The following is a 22,537-nucleotide window of genomic DNA, read 5'->3' as shown; positions in this document are numbered from 1 at the left end:
AGAGTATAATAATATGCATAATACATATTGAGATTTTAATGCTTTATTTTTTACGCTTCTAGTTCAAAGTTTAACTTATTTTTAAGATTACTTTAAAAACGAAAGTACAAGTTAGTTAATTTTCTACCACCTAATAATTAAGATAGTTTAAATATATATTGGATATATAAAAGGTTTATATACTGAAATGTAATGGGTTGTTCAGAAAGTAATTTCGTTTTTTTTTGTGAAAATGAAAGACAATTTTCGTATAATGAACAAATATTTTATTAAATTATATATTGGCCATTCTGGTTCAATACCTTTTGCCATCTTTCTGATAGTAACATGATACCACGCACATAAAATTTTTGGTCTTTGCTGGCAAAAAATTGATCGAGGTGGTTTTTGACCTCCGTATTTGAAGTTAAGGTTTTACCGTCTAAAAAATTTTGCAGTGACCGGAACAAATAATAATCCGAAGGTGCCAGATCTGGAGAATATGGTGGGTGTGACATTGTATCCCATTCAAGCTGTAAAAGCTTTTGGCGAGAGACCAAACTTGTATGAGGTCTTGCATTATCTTGGTGGAACACTACACCTTTTCTGTTGAAGTGCATCATTCAGTTTGTCCAGCTGATGACAGTAGACGTCCGAATTAATTGTTGTGTTATCCGGTAAAATCTAAAAAAAAAACGGTTCCTTTAAAATCTCAATAAACAGACAGTATCATCTTTTTTTGATGGATATTGGCTTTGGAAATGCTTTGAGCCGGTTCATCTTTTTTGCTCCATGATCTCTTGCGTTTGACACTTTATATATAACCCATTTTTCGTAATGGTGCGCTTCAAAAATGGATCATTTTCGTGACGTTTGAGAAGTGAATCACAGACGTCAACGCGACGACACAAATTTCTATCTGTAAAAACATGGGGAACCCATATATCGAGTTTCGAGGTTAAACCTGTTGAGAACCTATAAACTCAATTTGAACAAAAATAAGTTCCCGCCCCTTTTATAGTCAAGGCCAGCTTCGGCCATCTTGATCGATGTATCGATCCAATGTATCGATTCCTGTCGAATTGAATAAATACTTCTTGTCTTACAGAAAAAAAAACAGATCGATACAAATTTGTTTAATTAATATCCCATGTGCATAATTCTGTTCTATCAAAACCTAGGCCTTTCAAATGATCATAAACAATTGAATTTGATAATTTAACCTCTCATCGATCTCACGTGTTGTTATTCGCCAGTTTGCATCAACTAATACCTTTATCGTGTTTTTATCAGCTTCAACCGGACTTCCAGAACGTGATGCATCTTCGACATCAAAATTGTCGGATCGAAATTTTACAAATCAGTTCTAGCACTGGCGTACTGTCAATACATCTTCTCCATACATATTGGTTAATTTCTTTCTGGCTTGAACAGGATTTTTACCTTTTTTATAGTAAAAAAGTAAAATAGGACGAAAATGCTGCTTATTGCTCTCCATATTTAAAAGGGCACCAACCAAAAACTACTGCGTAGAATCAATTGGACTTTTTAACATACAAGCCTTGCTTAAATCAGCTCTCAAAACATATAATGATTATGCGGCTTAAGTGTGAAGTTGGGTGCAAAAAAAAACAATTAAATCCTCTGTCGGGAAAAAACGAAATTTCCGAACAATTTGGGTTTATATATTGGATATATATTGGATGGATTCATAAATTAATGTCATTAGTTATAAAAAGACATTTTCTTATAAATTAACACAATATTTTTTCATATTTCTTATTATTCTATTTAACTATTAAATGTCGATGAATGTAACATAGGAATGTTAACGATAAATGTAACATAGGAATGATTATAACATACATATATATACTTTGTATATACCTAGGACGTACAAATTATACGTACAAATTACATCAATTCAGTATATAAAGATAATTTCGTAAAACTTCCACACGTATTTGTCTACCAAATGAAAAAAAAATTTGCAATACAACTTCAATGATTTTCGTATTGAGTTCACAGTGCTTATAACCATATCGGTTTTATCTACTGTATCCATTGAATTATTATTATCTAATACGCATACAGATTTTTGGATAACTTCTTTCCTTCATACCTGAATATTGTTGCAAATTTTGCTGTATGCAATCATTAAGAATAAAGGATTTCATGCCAAATTTACTTCTTTTTAAAGGAATATACTGTTTCATGGACAACAGCCGCTCTTTATGTAAAAGTAAACTTTCGTCAATACATAGCCGCTGATAAGGTTGAAATGATTGACTTTATATACACGTTTTTCATAACATATCAATGATGTTTCGTATTTTGTATAAACGATCATTAGTATGTCCGACATCATAGATGAAATGTAGCATCCCTAATAATTTAATTGTTTCTAGTCATTATTTCTCCAAAAATATCACTATGCAGATGTTTGTCTTTATTCCAGTACTGTACTAATTACAACTTTTTGTCCCGTCTGGGTTGCTTCTGGATTGCGTCTACGAATCATATTGGTGCCTCATCACCACAAATTGTCGATGTCCTTTCGATTGGTATCAGAAACGATTTGGGATAGAATATTATCAAGTATTGGTGAAAGCGAGACGATATCGTTGGACAGATGGCAATTAGTTATATAGAAAAATGCTGACATTCACAAAAGAAAACGTTAACAATTATTTTTCGTTTGGCGTAGACCCTCACATAGTCCTTGAGTTACACAAGGTCAAAGGTAAATTCAATTGTTTCGAAGATCATCCCTCTTTTCGATTGACGCGAATAAAGCTTCGAGTGCATAAAAAAAAAGAATAATAATAAATCTTACTTCAAGTTTCGAGAAAAATTGAAACTTCTTTTCTTAGTAGTAAATGTAGCGCAAAGAACGTACCACAAAAAAACAATGAGAGAGAGAGAGAGAGAGAGAGAGAGAGAGAGAGAGAGAGAGAGAGAGAGAGAGAGAGAGACGCTATTATTAAAATAAAATATATAACTAAGAGAAAGGGAAAGAGCAAGAGAGAAAAAGATTAGATATGTCTTTTCTAATCGTGTTTCGCGGGTTCGACGTCTGAATAATAACTATAAATAACGAACTTAGAAGATTAGACGGCGATTATTAATAAAAATTAATGCAAATATCTTATACGTGCTCTTGATGTGCATGTGTGTGCATATGTTAGATCTAGCTAGCTATTTCTATGTATGTGTGTATGAGTGTGTGAGATAGATATACTGGTTGACAAATGACCAGAAAGACGGAAAGTTTCAAAACTTGCTAATGTGTCTGTGTATGTGTGTATATGTGTGTGTGAGATAGATATACTGGTTGACAAATGACTAGAAAGACGGAAAGTTCCAGAACTTGCTAGTGTGTCTGTGTGTGTGTGTATGTATGTGTGACAAATTGGTGGACAGAGCATCGACCAATTATAAATACGATATATGAAATTAAAAACTCTAAAAAGTAATATCTTGTTAATCCAAACCATGAAAATTAATCATTAAAATCCGATATCAATAGAAATATAGGTTGAAAAATAGGAAAAAAAAGTTGTAAGGGAAATGTCGAAACATCTACATAAAATTGTTTTTTACGGAAATATCCTGTTTTCATCATTATAATGACTCGTTAACGATATCGATTGAAAAACATTTATTTCTAAATCGATTGGTATATTGAAAAATTCTTTACGTTAAAAAATAATATGCCGATCTCCTGCTATTGACGAGACGATACACATGAATTCAAAAGAACGATAGTTGGTTGCATCGAAATGAACGAAGCTCATACACAGTGCATTAACACTGCATATATCGCACGACAAAAAAAAATCATTAGTAGTTTTATTAATCGTTAACGTGAACTCAGGTTTAGTAATAATTAATGTCGTTTTCCAATACATTTTTAAAACTAATTTATTTAAACAAAATAAAACAATTTAATCAACGATATAGTCGCCGTTGTTTTCAACTACTTGTGCCCAACGCTCAGGTAGCATCTTAATCCCTTTATTGTAAAATTCTTGTGATTTTGATCCAAAAAATTCGGTCAAGGCGTTTTTGAGGCACTCTTCATTATTGAAATGATTTCCAAGAAGAAAATTTTGTAAGGAACGAAACAAATAATAATCGGATGGGGCAATAATTGGAGAATATGCAGGTTGTGGGAGAACTTTCTATCCCAACTGGCGTAGTTTTTTTTCCGCCATGATTCTTGCAGTATGCGGTCGTGCGTTATCGTGATGAAAAATTACGCCATTCTGATTAATCAGCGCGGGTTCCTTTTCTCTCAAAGCTCGGTCTAAAATTTCCAATTGTGCACTATACATTTCACTTGTAATGGTTTGGTTGATTGGTAAGAGTTCATAATGAAGAATTCATTTAAAATTCCACCAAACACACAACATCACCTTTTTCGCATGCAAGTCAGGCTTTGACGTGGGCTGCGGTGCTTCGCTTTTGTCCAATCATTGTGACCGTCTCTTCAGATTAACATAAAGCACCCATTTTTCATCTCCGGTAACAATTTGCTCTAAAAATAGCACTCGGTTTTGACGAGAGAGGAGCGAACTGCAGATTGCGATTCTTTGGTTACGGTTGTTTTCAGTTAATTCATGTGGAACTCACTTTCCAAACTTTTGGACCTTACCAAGTGACCGCAATTGATTGCAAATAGTTTTTTGCGAACAGTTTAAAGCTGTCGCAAGCTCTTGTTGCGTTATTTGAGGATTTTTAATCAAAAGAGCCTGAAGTGTTTCCTGATCAAAATTAGACACACGACCTCGACCAGTCTCGTCATTCAACGAAAAATTTCCCTCGCGAAATTTCTTAAACCAACGCTGACATTTTCTTACTCCAACAGTATCTTGACCCAAGGCATTACAGATATTTTTTGCAGCCTCATTTGCTTTTCTTCCCAACTGGAATTCGTAAAGCATGCAATGCCGAATATGCTCTTCATCTGCCATCCTTTAACCTTAGTTTCGCAAAGTAAAACAGTTCAAACACAAACTTTTTGCAGCAAAGCTTGTTAATTACGCTTCATACTTTTTGTATGTACCACGCGTTTGTAGGTTATGTTGATGAAGTTAGCGGCAAGCAGGATTTTAAACGAACACTAAAAAACGACACTAATTATTACTAGACCTAATAGATACTACTAATAGATATTTACTTACGTACACAAGCTTGTCATCACACGTACTTACGTAATTTCTTTTTATACAACGTGAGTCAAAACTGTATAAAAAAATATATACTACATAATTACGTATGAAAATACATAATTTCGAAATAAAATAAAGAAATAAATAATATTACATATTTCGAATTTAAATTTTATATTGAAAAATTATTGAATAAATATTCATTATAAAGATTTTTTTTTCCTTTTGTATACGAGATTATCTTAGCAAATTTTCAAATCATACTTTTCCTTGCATGAAAATCACTCTTGAAAATAATTTATTTTTACGCGACGTGATTTTATCACATAGAAAATAATAAAGATTTTTTAAAAAATCTGAAAATATAATCTCAGGTGTAAAAAGAAAAAAAAGAATATCTTTCGAATGAGAACCCTTGTAATCATTAAAATCACGACGTTGAGAATTCCTTGCAACACATTGGAAGAGAACCCATTTAAATAAATACGTGAATATTTTTTAATTAATATATTTATCCATTATTCGTTTAACAATCGCTATCGAATTTATATGGTTTTTATTATAAAGAGAATACGGAGCTATTGTTTTCAAGCTAAATCCTTCGGTACTTTTGATTCTCTTTCGGTACTTTTCATTCTTCATGGGAGAAAAGAAAACATTTTTTGAATGACTTCTCTGAAATCGGATGGTCGAAAAATAGGATAAATAACTAAAATTTTATATCTCCATGTGGAAAAACGTTGATAGAGACTGATCGACGAAGTCTTTTTTAGAAGAAAAAAATTAGGATTATGTATATTTGTGTATATAAAATATACACTATGTATATATGTGTATATAAAATTAGGATTATGTATATATATATATAATGTATGTATGTACATTATGTATATATATGTAATGTATGTATATACATGTTCCTTTTTTTATTTCCCAATTAGAAAATTTTCGACTCGTTTTGATTGGTTTCGTTTGTTGGTACGACTTGTATCAACGCATATGAGAAAAGAATACTTCTGCTAACATTGGAGCCTTTTTTTCGAGATCATAACAAATATACTGAAGCATTTGATTGAAAGTAAAAAGAATTTTTATCATATTCCTTTACTTTTTTTACGAAATTTATATTTTTTTTACATATATTGACATAAATAAAATCATTAGTACATTGCGCACCTTACTGCGCAGATGCGTATTGGTGTACCCTTCAAAATGGTAGTTTATCTGTAACATTTCATTTTTTTGTACAATTTGTTCTCATTTTGTTAATACAGCTATATTATTTTATTATTGAATAATAATAATTGATTTTTTTATATGGAGCTTATATATATATTTATAGATAATCACGATACAAAGAATATAATACTCGAAGATTTAAAAAACAATAATATGCAAAATAATGCTTGTGCTGAATTAATTTCTTTTTTTTATTCTTGTGTTATTTTATTTATTTTATTTTTTTTTCTTCGTTAACGAGTAATTTATTAAAGTGGTAATGCGTTAGAATATAATGTTTTTAAATTAATGGAAAGAATAAATATACTCAGTGTTGCTAAAAATGTTACTTAATAAAGTTCAAAAGTTTAACAAACTCACTGAATGAGATAGAAAACGATTAAGTTTCTGGTTTGGTACGTTGTCTAATTGATTTTACAATTTTACAGGTTATATGTGTAAAATATTGATAATGGATCATTTTACTACTCAAATGGAAGAAAAATTGAATTGTTTATGGAATATGTATAAACTTGCAAGTACAAAAGCAGCAAGAGTAGAAATATAAAGAAGAAATAATTAATGAAATAAAGGAATAAAGAAGAAATAAAAATACTATTCGTTTTAATCTTAGATGTGATTTAGTAGTATTTTCTGTCGTTATCATTCTGAACAAAAGGTAAGCATTTAAAATTGATTATATTTTTAAACATCAAGTTTAATATTAGTTCTGCTTGCACTTATGTACCATATAAGCATTTTTACATTTTATTTGTATGAGTATAATATTTATAATAAAGTTCTAAAAAAAAAGATACATTTTTTTCAAATTGTACGCAACAATAAGCATCAAAATTCCATCACATTTGCATAAAAAGTTATTAAACAAAGTTTCTGATGCACAAAGATACCATATTTATACCGACAGATACTATACCAGCATTCATTTAACAGAAAAATTGTTAAAGATGAAATATCATCTTACTGATACAATAAAAGTCAACCGAAAAGGCATACCTATACAAATACGAAAACCAATATTTTCAAAAACAAAAAAAAAAGAACAGTTGCATGCAAAAAAGATTATGCTTCTTGCATGGAAAGATAAAAGAATCGTTATAATCCTCAGCAACTACAATACTCCAGGAATGCAATCTATTTTCAGATTATGTGGTGAAAATATTATATCAGTCGATAAGCCTTAAATGATTTTAGATTATAAAGCAAATATGGACGGTATGGATCTTGCTAATTAATACGCTTCAACGTATTGTTTTATACGGAAATCTTTAAAATGGAGAAGAAAATTATTTTTTTGGAGACTGGAAATGTGTTATAAATTCCTTCATAATTTATCGAATCTCAGAAATAAGAAAAAAAATAAAAACCAATAACACATTACAAGTTTATCAAATCTTATAAATCAGTTAAGAGGTGATTTTCTCGAATCTATAACACGTCCATTCACATATTCATCGGACGATAGACTAAATAATAAATTACATATTCCCAATGTGGGAGAAAGAAAACGGAACTGTATTGCTTGTTCTAACGGAAAAACACCAGGTGGAAGATGTCAGACAACGTATTATTATGATACGTGCACAAATCAGCCTACAATGTATATTAGGAATAGATTCAAAATTTTTTACACTGTAGAATATTATAAAAAATAAATTTTGGTTTTTTTTGCAAATATATATTCCTCAAGTTCATATAAATCAAATATCATTGCAACACGTTTAAAAAAGTGCCGAGTGCAAAGGATAAAAGTTGATGTTTCATGTAATAAAGGAAAAGTTTATGAAAATAATAAATAACTCGTTAAAAGAAGGTTGCTTCAGGGAGAATTGAAAAACATCAACGATATTATCGGTTCCGAAAATAGCAAAAGCAAAAAAGTAAATGAATAGAGGCCGATTAATATGCTATCAATCTATGAAAAAGTGCTAGAATTAGTTGCGAAGGAGTAAGTTGAAGGGTATTTGAACTTATCATTATCATAACGGAACACAAATCAGGTTTTAAAAAACAGTATTTCAGCAAAACGGTAATACAAACAATTGTTGACGAATGGAAATTAATAAATAATGAAGAAAAAATGGTGGGAGTGATTTTCATGAATATTAAGCAAGCAGTTGAAACAGTGAACAAAGAAACGTTAACAGAAAAACTGTATTAATTGGAATTAGAGGTACTGTTTTAGAATGGTTTAGATTATATCTAAATAATAGAACGCAGCGAGTTCGTTTCTACGGTAAATGGTCTGAATTAATTAACACTGAATATGGAGTGCTACAAGAATCTGTAGTGGAATCCTTATTGTTTATCTCATATATGAATGATATAATTATAATATGCCCCGAAAGATGTAATATAAAAATTTTTGCGGACGATACACTAATCTATGTCACTGGAGAAAATAGCATACAATTAGAATCAGAAATGAGTAAGATGTCTAATATAGTAAAAGAATGAATGAATATGAATAAATTAAAAATGATTCAGAACATGATAGTTAGGAGTGTAAGAAAAGAATTGAAAGGAAATACTATTTTGAAATCCTTAGTAGGGAACCGAGATAAAACGTGTAGAGAATATAAAATACTTAAGAGTAATTATAGATGATAAGCTTAGATTTAAAGAGCATTGTGATTATATATTAAAAAAGATAGATAAAAAAATTAACTTACTAAATAGAATAGGCAATTATATAACAGCATATGCAAGATGTACTATATATAAATCCATCATAGCAGCAAACTTTGAATATTGTGTATCATTGCTAATGAATATGGGAGAGACACAACTGGATAAGTTGCAAATAGCACAACATCAGGCAATGAAAGTTGCGTTGCAATGCAACAGATACCAAAGTGGAACATATGCTGCAAATATTGCAGTTTATATCCATAGAGTCTATGCTATAATGTATGTATATTGATTTTTAAGATAATAAGGAATTTACTAATTAGGTAATTAAATAGTAGGTTAGAAATAGTAGGTAATAAAAACGGAAGACACACGATAGGATGCAGATGTTGCAATAAAATTTCATAAAACAAGGAGTACGCAAAAGAAATTATTGTATGATGAAATAAAAATATACAACGCTTTATCAGCTGAAATTAAGCAATGCAAAAGGCTACATACACGTATACGTATATATATTAGATATACTATATATATTAGATATACTATATACATTGTATACATAGGAAAAAAAATTGAAGATGTATAAAAAATGGCACATTCAATTCTACTCTATTGATAGGCAGACGCAATGCTGAGGAAAACAACGTTCAACTCAACTTTTTAAATATAAAAATATATTTAACAAATATAAAACTATAAAAACAAAGATCACATGCTGTTCACTGTCCGCTGTTCGCAGACCCGCTAGTTCTTCTCACTGTTTCGCTTATACGCTTATTCTTACTTCGCTGGTTACATTCGCTGCTTCGCTGGTTGCACTGGCTGTTATGTTGGTACGTCACCGCTGGTCGTTCTCGCAGTTTCGTTGGTAAGTTATTTCACTCAAGAATCTATCGAGACACTCACTTTTGTCACATTTTATCACTCTCTCTCTATCCTCAGCTCATTTTTTTCTTTTCATAAACATAAGCACTTTGCAAAGATAAATCACGCTCTGTCAACCAATTTGACTTATACACGCGCAAGCTATTAATTACGTTAGAATCTTCCAATTCTTTGTTTAACTGTCAATCGGATTACCTCATACACGCACATACACATGACTAGCCAGCTTTGGAACCTTCCATCTCTCTGTTCCACTGTCGATCGATATAACACATGCATACACAAACGATAAAGGTTCAAAAGCATGCTCTGGAATCTCCCATCCCACATATATGTGCTACCACACAAACGCCGTCACACCTTCTGTTTTGCTTATAAGGCTTTTAGGTTGTAAGGATTTATATTTTTCTCTTTTCTATTTTTTCTATTTTTTATATTTCAAACAAATTTTTAAGAAAGGAAATCATTTTGCTTTTTCTTCATAAATTTTTAATAAATTCTCGCAAAGTAACTTGTACAATTTCTATAATATATGTATATATGTGTCTGTATGTGTAAATTTTGTAATATTAATGCATGAGAAATCAGTTCTTTATTTAAAAATATTTTTTTATATATATGTAATAATCCATTTGAAAATTTTTAATATTCAACGATATTTTAACTTTTTTATATCCTGTGTGCATATAATGTGTGTGTGTGTATGTATATTTACATATATATAAATATATAAATTTCAAATTTTTATAAATAAAATAGTACGGAAATATTTACTTTGGTTAAATGAAACATTGTTGATAATAAATTTACTTCCTTACTGTTTAAGTATAAATACGCATCATTCCAAAAATAACAAATCGACGAAATAAAATGAATTATTTGAAAAGAAAAAAAGACATGAATATATAATATAATATGTATTATACATACATACAAACATACATATTAATTAGTATACGAGCCTAAGTGAATGACTTCGCATTTAATATTATGTCATATTTTTCGTTTTTGTATTTTTTTCGGTTTTTTCTTTTTCTTTTCTTGATACGCGACAACAAAGAAAAAGAGAGGGACGACGATGACAACTTTGAGAATCTTTTCTATTTCTCTTTCTGTTTTCGTTTTTTTCCTTTCCTTCCATTTTATTTTTTTTTCCAATGACCGCATAAAATCAACGTGGAATTTACGAGATAAATTACTCAATACCACTCTAATATCCCGATATGACGAAGAGTTTTGTTATTAAAGCTATTCACTACCCCTGGTTTATGTTATCAATGAGTAATTCTTGACCGATTGTAACGAACAAGATCGTATTTTAAAGATAAATGTTTAATCTAAGGCGCCTTTTCAAAGGATTTTTGAAACAGCTTTATTTTCTTTGAGAAAAATCATATTAAAAAATGATATTTTTCAAGATTAGCTTATGTTTAAATAAAAAGCTTTTTCAAAACTCCGCCGAAAGGACGCCGTAGATTAAATTTTCGTCTTTAAAATAGACCTTGCTCATAGAAATATGTCGAGAATTACTTCCCATTGATGGCGTCAATGCTATTTTCGACATTTTTCGCGAAGAAAAAGTTTAATACTGTGGTGTCCCTTGAAATTTGCAAAAGAGATGAAGCTTATATTCTCACTGATTTTCATATCACGTTTGAATGGTGCATATTTATGTCCGTGAAGTAGCGATTGCTTACTTGGTTGTTGTATAAATAGCTGGTACTCAGATTTTTGAAACATTTTTAAATGCAAACAAATGAGTTTCACGATATTCATACGGAGAAGCTACGGTAATTCACTCGATCATTTCATTAGTAAGCTTTAGCCAGATGATTCTATGGGAAAAATAAAAAAATACATGTCCAATCGTTTATGTCAAGGGATCTGAATTTCTATATTATTGTTAACTTTTGGAAAAATTTATAGTTCTTTTAGATTTTATTAATTAATAAGATAAAGACTCTACAAACAATGTGTAACTCATTGGCAAATGTTTGGATTCGTAATATAAAAATTGTAGATTCTTCATGACTAAATAATTTTTCGGTGTTTTTTTTACTGTATCAATGAAAATAATGAACTAATTTACTCTTTCTTCCTTATTTGATAATTTGATAAAGTCTTATTATCTAATTTCTTATATTTGTTTCCTCCAGTGATGACTGACGTGAATTTCGCGGTGATCTATGCTAGATAGGACATAGCAACAGTATAATTTTGTTCAATGACAAATAATTATGAAGTATATACATTTGTCGATTATTTTTTCAAAATTAATAATTAGTGAACATATATATTATATATATTATTTTTAATAAAGATCAAAACACGAGTTCCTTTCTACATTATCTATGAGATTTTTCGTCCAGTGCTATTTCGTATTATTTCCTCTGTAGGAGTTCACTTCACATTATTACTATTAGTACTACTGTTATTATAATAATAATATATAATATAATAATATAGCAATAAGAGCAGTAATAAGAAGAAATAGAAGATACTTATATACATATGATGGCATATGATGGCTGTAATTTATAATAAGAATTGAAATTAAAATATATCATTGTGTGTGGTGCTTGACGTGCGAACTCTTAACAAATCATGTCCTTGATAATTTCGACATATGAGATTTATCGATAAATAAATCTAACACTAACGACATATGAATAAAATTATGAAATGTTTCTTTTGTTTTCGTCTGCTAACGTTTCTTCTTGTTTTACTATCTTATAACCATTATACATTTGTTCCCATACTATTTCTTACTCACGATCAGTCAAAGCTAATTATCTTTACTGTTATAATATAAAATGTATTAAATAATATCTAGATGAATATAAATATTATTTGAGTACATTTTTATTATTATTATTATATTATATTATGTTATTATTATTATCAGTAGTTGTAGTAATAATAGTAGTAGTAATAATCGAAGTAGTATAGGGTGGCCTACTCCTACAGAAGAAACCATGTAAAAAAAGCACTGAAAGTTCTGCCTCATAGGTAGTGTCGAAATGAACTCATGTTTTAATTTGTATTAAAATAATACAATATATAACTAATTACTTTTAAGAAAACATTCGACAAATTTTCATTTTTTTTCGCAGATTAATATACTGATTCTTACATGTATCAATTATGTTTATTATTTCCTACGCATTTATCATGAAATAAATGCGTATCGATGTCGTATCATCACTGTGAGAAACACGTTACCATCGAAGAAAGATATATATATGAGAGATTGAAAGATGTGAATTCACTGTCTACTAACATACTTACTCTTTCTCACACAAAACCTATTATCATTTAATTGGCATATACCTCACCCTTCGTACTCTCCGGATATTATTGCCCTGTGTGATTATTAGTTATTTTCTTTCATTAAAAAATTTTCTTTATTTTAATTACAACTACAACGGAACGCATTCCGTCTTTTCCTCATATTCTACTCACCCGATATATTCAAATAGATTGCTTGCTCGTCCTTTTATATTTTTACTCATCGATCCTCCGAAGCGATCGCACGTTTCGTTTATAGTACGATTCTCACGCAAAAAACTCATTTGTTCTATCATGTTATTTCCTTTCCGAAATTTTTAGAAATAAATCTATATGTCCTATAATTATTCTGAAAGTCTTGTAATTCAACAGTTATATACACACACACACATACATTTTAGATATTCTAATGTAAGCCTTAAAGATCAACCGAGATAAAGTCAAAATGAAAGTAATTTCAGTTCCTCGCATCCGTTTTAACCAAAACTTGTTTCTTCTGTAATTCGGTCCGCCGAAATGATTGGTAACAACTGCAGAACTGTGGCACAACTTCTATCGGAGTTATTTCGATTCTTAATTGCTGAATCCAGTAACACTCGGGTCTCCGAAAAGATATCGTTGTAATTCAAATAATATTTTCGAAAGAACGTTATATTCTTGTTACTATTGATAAACCTCGTCTATACAATCCGGTTTAGAAAGAATCGGACAAGATTTCAACTTTTCACGTTTTGGCAGACGGCTACATACGTAAAAATAGTCATGAAGCCAAAGTGAATAGGTTTAATAAACACTAAATCAAGTTCAATCACTATAGAATTAATAATGTTTTCTCTAAAATTCGAAAAGATCGATTGACTGAAAGTATCGAAAAATATTTCTTCTTTTTTTTTTTTTATTACTGCATCAGTTCGAAAACGAAGTAAAAATTAATATCTAACCTACGTAATAACAAAAATCTAAATAAAAAGAAAGAAAAAAATCAAAATCTTACCATCAAAGTAAATAACTACAGTCGTCGATAACAATCCTCAAATAAAAGACATATGTAATTGAGTATAATATATTACATTATAAAAGTTTCGTGTTAATAAATAATTTTATTAATTATTAGTTAAACGAATTAATATTATTACTTTAAAAAAATTGTTTGTTTACCTGCTTTCCTGATTACTTTAAATTTTTTTCTCTTCTATTTTTCCTTTTCTTCCGTTGTATTTCTCTTTTTAATCGTCAGGTATTTCCTTTTTAACATTTAAGAAAGTCTTTCCTTCTTTTTTTTTATTGAGAAAAGATATAAAAAATTTATGGCTCTATTTTTTGAAAATATAATCTTTCGAAGGGATAGTAATAATAAAGAGTTTATTCATGACAAGAATTAAACACGTTTAGTTATATAATTCGAGTTATCTCTCATAACATATATATTTATTTTTCGTTTTATGAAACAGAAAAGAATCTTATTATTAATACGTATACTAAATTTTTCAATGTCCATTAGATTTTTTAAATTTATTTTTAATTTCTTTTTTACCTTTTTTTGATTTAATATTGCTACTATATAATATATATATTTTCTCTCTCTTTCTCTCATCTCAGAGAGAGCTGCAATCTTCCATCCAATCTAATCAGTCGGCGAGCCTTTACAAATTTTCAGGAATTTAATTATCTAAATTATTTAGTTTCTGCTTGAGCTGTCTCTTTTCTTATTAAGAAAGCTTACTAGATATCTCCCTCTCTCTCCTTCTTTCTCTTATTGTCTCTTATATCCTAACTGATTTTTATTCTTCAATATCCTTCTTTATTCGATTATTATTATTATTGTTATTGTTATTGAAGTTGTTGTTATTGTTATTATTATTAATGTTTCTAATTTTCTGTATTCTTATTTAATATTTGTTTTCTCTCCTATTATCTAATTTCGAAACCATACGAGGAACACTCTCTCTCTCTCTCTCTCTCTCTCTCTCTCTCTCTCTCTCTCTCTCTCTCTCTCTCTCTCTCTCTCTCTCTCTCTCTCTCTCTCTCTCTCTCTCTCTCTCTCTCTCTCTCTCTCTCTCTCTCTCTCTCTCTCTCTCTCTCTCTCTCTCTCTCTCTCTCTCTCTCTCTCTCTCTCTCTCTCTCTCTCTCTCTCTCTCTCTCTCTCTCTCTCTCTCTCTCTCTCTCTCTCTCTCTCTCTCTCTCTCTCTCTCTCTCTCTCTCTCTCTCTCTCTCTCTCTCTCTCTCTCTCTCTCTCTCTCTCTCTCTCTCTCTCTCTCTCTCTCTCTCTCTCTCTCTCTCTCTCTCTCGCTCTATCTCTCTCTTACACGCAAACATATACATATACACAAATGTAAAGCAGATATAGATAGTGAAATAAAAACTTATATCAATTTCAAATATCTCCATTTTTTTTTAGAAATATTTAAAAAATTTTGATTTAAAAAACTTCATTTTAGAAATAAGTAACAATTTTCTTTGCAGGTGTATATTGATAAATAATATATGAAAGTCAATTGTATTTTTTTCATTTTTGTTTGTTTTTTTTTCTTTTTTTCCTTTTCAACGGAATCTTATTCTGTTGAAAATATCTGCGATAATTTTTGATTCTCGAGTTCAATGTTTTCTATAAAAAAGAAAAAAAAGATATTAATCCATTACGCATATGTATATGTGTAGATATAAAATTATTAATACAAGAGATATATTTTAATTTATAAGGTATCAAATCACACAGAGCGCTCGAAAAATGGACTTATTTCAAAAATCTATAAATTCAAAAATATCAAACAAATATTTTTTATTTTTGGCTACATGCTAGTTTATAGTTTAAACAATCTCTCTTACAAAAATTATTGAAAAATATTAAAAAATGGTAGCGCTGCAGTTGATGCCGTAGAGATTTTCCACCGGAACGCGTGTCGTTATAAGTTTTAATTTTCACATTTCTCGTCAGGTGGATTTAGTGTCAGAAATGTGTTGCGTTCGTCGCAACTGTTATTCCTTCTCCAGCAAGACATAACTAACATGCCTCGGCGCCATCAAACGTACATGCGGCAAACCAACGTGAACACAAGAGAAATCATTCATTCATTCTTCGATTTCTCTAAAGATCACAGCCATAGATGCTAGAAGTCATAGTCTAATTGTACTTACTGTATATCGAACATAGTTGAATGAACATATCACTATTGTTACTTCATGTGCAAAGTTCTTTCTACATAGTGAGTTGTCGACGATAAAATCCATAATTGGTGACCCGGGCGTGATCTTGGTGCGTCAAGAGCTCCTACGAAGGAAAAACATATTGGCGTCAGCCATCCTGTCTCATAAAATACAGGCCTCGTGTTCAAAACACCTGAAAGAAAATCACAAACGCCGAACCCCATTTCAAAAGCTAACAGGTACACACAGATTTATTAGGATTCAATGCGAACCTGAATCCAATCTCCAGGAATTAAAAACAATGGCAAGTTAAATACGTTGGTGACACAGAAGATACAGACGACAAGGATAGTGGAGATATTAGAAATTGATTGAAGTTTTTGTTTCACCATCTATATCTGCCTGCTTTGCATTTGTGTATATGTTATGTTGCGTGTAAAGGAGAGGAGAGAGAGAGAGCGAGATAGAGAGAGAGAGAGAGAGAGAGAGAGAGAAAAAGAAAGAGAGAGAGAAAGAGAGAGAGAGAGAGAAAAAGAGCGAGTTCCTCGTATGGTTTCGAAATTAGATAATAGGAGAGAAACAAATGTTAAATAAGAATATAGAAGATACAAAGGAACCTATCTTGAACAAAGGAATCAAAACAACAACGGACAAAGAACGCTACATAACACTGCGAGAGCTTTACCACTCTCAATAGAGTAAATGACAAGAACAATAGCAGGAAATATTTCTAATACGCAAAATCTGCACAATTATAATCGATTACCAGTGTATAACAAATATTCGATGAGTCGAATTAAATTGGTGAGATTTACCAAAAATCGACTGGATCTCTGGCTCATTATGACTGAAGATGAATTCATTACTTTTGGAATCGTCAATGACAAAGTAAAATAGTTAACGGTCCTTAAGACTCTTGATCAAGATATAATCGAGCTGATGTTAAACGTAGTATGACAGGAGCCCGCTTCAGAAAAGTACAAAGCTCTCAAAATCGCGATAATCTCACGACTCTCTGATTCCAAACGAAAACAAGTAAAGAAAATTTTACCTGAGTCAACGCTTGGAAATAGAACGCTTTCCCAGCTCCTGCAGTAAATGCGCGATTTGGCTGATGGTTCCGGTGATGGCACCATATTGCATCAATTTTGGCTTGAACGAATACCAAACCGCATCTGATTACCACAAATAAATTTCCTTTTGATACTATAGCCGAGTTTGCGGACTGTTTTTACGAGCTGATGCCCTAGGATCAACAAAATAACCTGGTCATGGCAATCTCTGTACGCTATCTAGCATCACCAATTCTTTAGGACATTGACTCAAAGCTCATAGAAATTAAAAAATCTCTTATGATGGAGATCAATGAGTTAAAATCACAGCAGTATAAAACACATATATAAATAAAACACATGTATAAAACACATAACAGCAACTACAACAACTCACTTTAGTACAACAATCAGACCAACAACTGCAGGCTTAACAATCTCTAATTCATTGGGATCATAAAGCCGATTAGCAAGTTATGCTTAAGCCATGCTTAAATTCAAGCCATGCTTAAATTCAAAAGTACGCTCATTTGCGCACAAGATTACTACGCATAGTCCACCAGTCATTGTACGAGCATGCAAACTAGCGGATGAACAGGCAGCAACGCCAAAAACTCAAATCAGAGAATTTCTGGACTCCGGAATCATTAGACTCTCTAGCAGCATGTACGCCAGTTCTATTCACATGACATGTAAGAAAGACAACAGCTGGAAAATGTGTGGTGACTACTGTAAACTTAATGATACTACTGATCCTGACATCTTTCGATCATCCAAGAACTCTTTCTACGTCTACACAATAAAAAACTTTACAGCAAAATCGACTGTGAAAAAGCATACCTACAACTACTTATGCATGAGGACGACTTTGAAAGAGTTGCCATCATAACTCCATGGGATCTTTACGAATATATATATATAGCCTTTGATCTAAAAAACGTCACTCAATCATACCAATATTTTATGGACGCACTTTTTGGAGACCTGGACTTCGTCTTCGGTTACATGGATGACATTCTGGTATTCTCGAACGACGAAGACCAACACCTGAAACACATATGCATCATGCTCGAACGCTTAAAAGACAACAACATTATTATGAATCTCAAAAAATACCTGTTCAACCAAACGGAGATAAACTTTCTGGGTTACACCATTAATGAACATGATTACACTCCAACATGTGAACGAGTTGATGCCATTAAAGGATATTAGAAATGTGAAACTATCTTTGAACTCTATAATTAACTACTATCGTGGTTGTATACCTCAAGCAGCTCATGCTTCTTCTCAATAGTTACTTTAAAGAATCAATAAAAAATGATAAAATCAAGATTGCATGGATTCCTAAAGCCAATAAGGCATTTGAAACATGCAAAAACACACTCGTAACAATCACATTGCTTGCTTTTCCATCTTCTAACGAACCAATAGCTTTTACAATCGACGCATCCGCAACTGCCATCAGAGCTAAACTAGAACAGCTGGAAGGTGATACCTGAAAACCTGTAGGGATTTTCTCCAGAAAACTGAGCCAGACAGAACAGAAATACAGCACATACGATCATGAACGCCTTGCTATTTTTGCATCAGTCAAATTTGTTCATCACTTGCTTGATTGCCGTCAATTTTTCATCAAAACAAATCACAAATCACTCACTTTTGTCTTTAAGCAAAAAATGGACAAAGCATCGGAACATAAACTACAATAGCTCGACTACATTTCACAATATTCTATTGACATAGTCTATGTGAAGGGTGATGATAACACAATCCCAGATACACTATCTCGCATTAATACCATCAACATGCAATTTATTCTAACACCTCTTGAAATCCAACAAGCATAACTAAACGATACTGAGCTGGCTGATCTGATCAGAGATTCAACTTTATTGAAACTACAAAAACTCACACTAGAATCAATATCTATTGTGACATTTCTACAGGATTTATCAGATTATTTTTACCAGCCAGAACCATTACGTAAGACAACTTTCAATGTCATACACAATCTTTCATATCCTAGTAGCAGTACCATATTTCTAAATTTACGCGAAAAGTACATCTGGCCTGGAATCCATAAGGACGCACTAGAATGGTCTAGAAAATGTCTTGCTTGCCAACAAGCAAAAATTCACTGTCACAACAAGATCAAGCCAAATCACATAAACGTATCTGACAACCGCTTCAACCACATTCATTTGGATATTATCTTTCTACCGAAGGTCAAAGACTACCAATAATTCTTAACCATTATTGATCGTTTCACTAGATGGCTTGTAGTTATATATTTAAAGGACATGATAACGGATACCATCGTTACTGCACTATATGAACATCTATCATTACGGTATACCAATAAATATCACAACCAACCAAGGAACTCAATTCGAGTCAATGCTTTTCCAAGCTCTCACCCAGCTCGTGGGAGCAACAAAAACTCGGATGACATCCTACCATTCTGAATCCAATGGAATTGTAGAGAGAATGCACAGGACTCTCAAAGCAGTACTGATGTGTTCTTCTAAACCATGAATGGAGATCTTACCTACAACATTATTAGGCCTAAGAACAAGTTCTAAAACTGACATCCAAGCCACTCTAGTTGACATGCTATATGGTACCTGTTTATGCGTACAAGGCGAATTTTTCATCACTGCTGAACAACAATCAGAGCCACAAATCTTCATGAAGAAACACAGAGAATTTAAGCATACATACAGAGACTTATACTGACTCCTAACCACAATAAAGCCAGGATCTTCATTCTAAAAGACCTTGACATCAGTTCTCATGTATTCCTGTGCTTTGATCACGTGAAAGCTCCACTAGAATTGGTCTATATAAGATTATAGACCGAATAAGTGATCGAGTATTCAAAATTAACATTAACGAGGAAGAGAAAAATATTTCAATAGACAGATTGAAGCCTGCATACATCAGCAAGATCGATGATGATCAACCAGACTCTTCACCAGATTAATAAATCCAACCACATCACTGGAGTTCCATTACAGATAAATCTAAACGAATTTAAAGTCACGTAAGTAAGCATAATGGATCATACTCAAGTCTGTCATGTAAAGTATCAATCGCTTTTTGGTCATATAGATGAATTTTGGAACTTTTTTGTGAAGCAATCATTTCACTTAATTTGCATGTTGAAAACATGGCTGAAACCTGAGATCTCTGACAGCATGATCAGCTTACAAGATAATAACTTACTGAGATATGACAGAATTGGTAAAGTGGGTGGAGGAGTTTGAATATATGTACATTTTTCAAGGCTCGAAAAATTGCAATATCAAATGAAACATATTGTCATCTTCCAGAATATATAATAATCGAAACACTCTGTAAAGATAAGGCCAAAATTCTAATTGCAGTAATATATCATCCACCGAAAATTGGCTTCCTATCTGAGTTCGAATCAAATTTATGAATTTAGCAAGTCTGTCGAGTCATTCGATCATTTTGGGAGATTTTAATTTTGATCTCCTTATAACATCCTTCAATAGGAAATAGTTCAAATGGAGATTCTTATCTTTTATAAATGATCATGATAAGCTAATCGCATCAGGACAATTTCTAATTCCATTTCACTCGGCCCATGACTTAATATTTATAACCTATAGATATAAGGTTCCTTCCTATTCTTGGTGGAAAGATGCAGGACTTCAAAAATTTCAACTACAATGAATTTCTACGGAAACTGGAGAACTTTGACCGGACTGAATTATATCACGCTAACTCTGTTAATTGCATGGTAGATACAATTTTATTAACCCTTTCGCGCCGAGTGTCGCATATATGCGGCATCCATTCGACGACCTGTAGGTACGTGCGCCGTATATACGCGGCATTCACGCCACCACTTTTGGGTACGAGCGCCGCATATATGTGGCATCGAAATGATCTGTACAAGTGCCATCTATAGTCGATGGCAACATTTTTCGTTATCGGCAAAGCATTCTCTGTTGATTTTTATTGACATATTGGATTAATCATTTCTTAAAACTTTTTAAAACTGCTCTTTGTTGAAACCACATACAAACGTATTACGCAATAAACTACAAACATCAAGGCGATCGTTTACTGTTTTATACCAAATATTCTATCGAATCCATTCGGTAGTAAACGATTTTACATATTTGGTTTTTACAGGAATTAGGAATAGATCGGCTTAAGGTATAATTCTTAACTCTTAAAAATTATAGTTTTCAGGTTAGGGTTTTGTTTGAAAATGTATTTACAAAAATAGTTTAGTCCCTTTCAAAATGAGTACAAAGCATAAAAATAGTATTATGTTTGAAACTGAAGTAACCGATTCTGAAAATGAAAATAATGTCCACCAAAAGACGACGGAGTAATAATATATGCAGCACTTCAGAATCAGAAGCAGAGTTAATTGACGATAATACAAACGACACCCAGTGCAACAAAACATGGACATCGAAAAATTTCCGCAAGTATTTATAAATTTTCCTGATAAATTCAGGACTGACGAAGAAAATAGAAAAATCGTCAAAAATTATCGATTACTTCGAACTGTTTTTTATCAAGAGCTCATAGAATATATTGTAGATGAGACTATTACTCGGCTCAAAAGAGCAATATGAACAATCAAAAAAACACGACACTATGTTACCTATAATTTTGTATTTTGTATTTTAATAATTTTGTAAGTCCTTTCATATTAAAAATGTAAATATACTCGTCACATTAGAGCAATGATTGTTTTATTTAGCACAGTTTCTATTTAAGACTTAGAACAACATATATACAGAAACTACAAGCACTGTGCATATTTCCGGTGCGAGTTTCCGTTCAGTGACGGTACTCCGGCGGACAGGGCTGCCGTAGCGAAAGGGTTAAACAACATTGTCATTAATACTTAAATAAACATGCACCAATGCACACAATAGCATATAAAAATAAACCTTAGCTAAATGACAATATAAGAATTCGGATACGAGAAAGAGACATTAAACGGAAGATGGCCTTTAGGTCAGGATCGACAAAGCACTTTGAGAAATACAGGAAACTACGCAAATTAGTCAAAGCCAAAATTAGACAACAGAAGAAAAAATATGATAATGAAGCTCTTCCATTGGGTTTTCAATTGAGTTCTTTCCAATG

The 22,537-nt window shown here is 31.6% G+C and overlaps 2 protein-coding genes across 2 annotated transcripts; both read right to left on the bottom strand.

Annotated features, from left to right (window-relative positions):
• Window positions 1-755: 755 nt before the first annotated feature.
• LOC118449126 (histone-lysine N-methyltransferase SETMAR-like) lies at window positions 756-1,477 on the bottom strand. Its single transcript, XM_085660366.1, has 3 exons — window positions 1,423-1,477; window positions 1,203-1,302; window positions 756-954 (listed from the first exon to the last, which is right to left on the bottom strand). Exons 1-3 carry the CDS (start codon window positions 1,475-1,477, stop codon window positions 756-758), a joined length of 354 nt encoding a protein of 117 aa, XP_085516492.1.
• Window positions 1,478-2,428: 951 nt separating this feature from the next.
• Window positions 2,429-4,955, bottom strand: LOC118449127 (histone-lysine N-methyltransferase SETMAR-like). The gene is made up of 2 exons (XM_085660365.1): window positions 4,615-4,955; window positions 2,429-2,489 (listed from the first exon to the last, which is right to left on the bottom strand). The coding sequence occupies exons 1-2, from the start codon at window positions 4,953-4,955 to the stop codon at window positions 2,429-2,431; spliced, it is 402 nt and encodes a 133-aa protein (XP_085516491.1).
• Between the last annotated feature and the right edge of the window lie 17,582 nt (window positions 4,956-22,537).

This window comes from Vespa mandarinia, chromosome 11 (genome assembly GCF_050613455.1).
Source record: "Vespa mandarinia isolate Hongniang chromosome 11, ASM5061345v1, whole genome shotgun sequence".
In the NCBI taxonomy this organism is placed as follows: domain Eukaryota; kingdom Metazoa; phylum Arthropoda; class Insecta; order Hymenoptera; family Vespidae; genus Vespa; species Vespa mandarinia.
The sequence above is the reverse complement of the archived record's forward strand: the minus strand, read 5'-3'. Positions and strand labels throughout refer to the sequence as shown.

Excerpts from the sequence above, each read along its gene's own strand:
- LOC118449126 (XM_085660366.1), bottom strand. The coding sequence starts at position 1,477 with ATGGAGAGCAATAAGCAGCATTTTCGTCCTATTTTACTTTTTTACTAT. Across the intron at positions 1,303-1,422 it reads ACTTTTTTACTATAAAAAAG|ATGCATCACGTTCTGGAAGT; the intron begins GTAAAAATCCTG and ends TTGATGTCGAAG. Across the intron at positions 955-1,202 it reads ACACGTGAGATCGATGAGAG|GTTCTCAACAGGTTTAACCT; the intron begins GTTAAATTATCA and ends TTGAGTTTATAG.
- LOC118449127 (XM_085660365.1), bottom strand. The coding sequence starts at position 4,955 with ATGGCAGATGAAGAGCATATTCGGCATTGCATGCTTTACGAATTCCAG. Across the intron at positions 2,490-4,614 it reads AAGGTCCAAAAGTTTGGAAA|ACGCAATCCAGAAGCAACCC; the intron begins GTGAGTTCCACA and ends TATGATTCGTAG.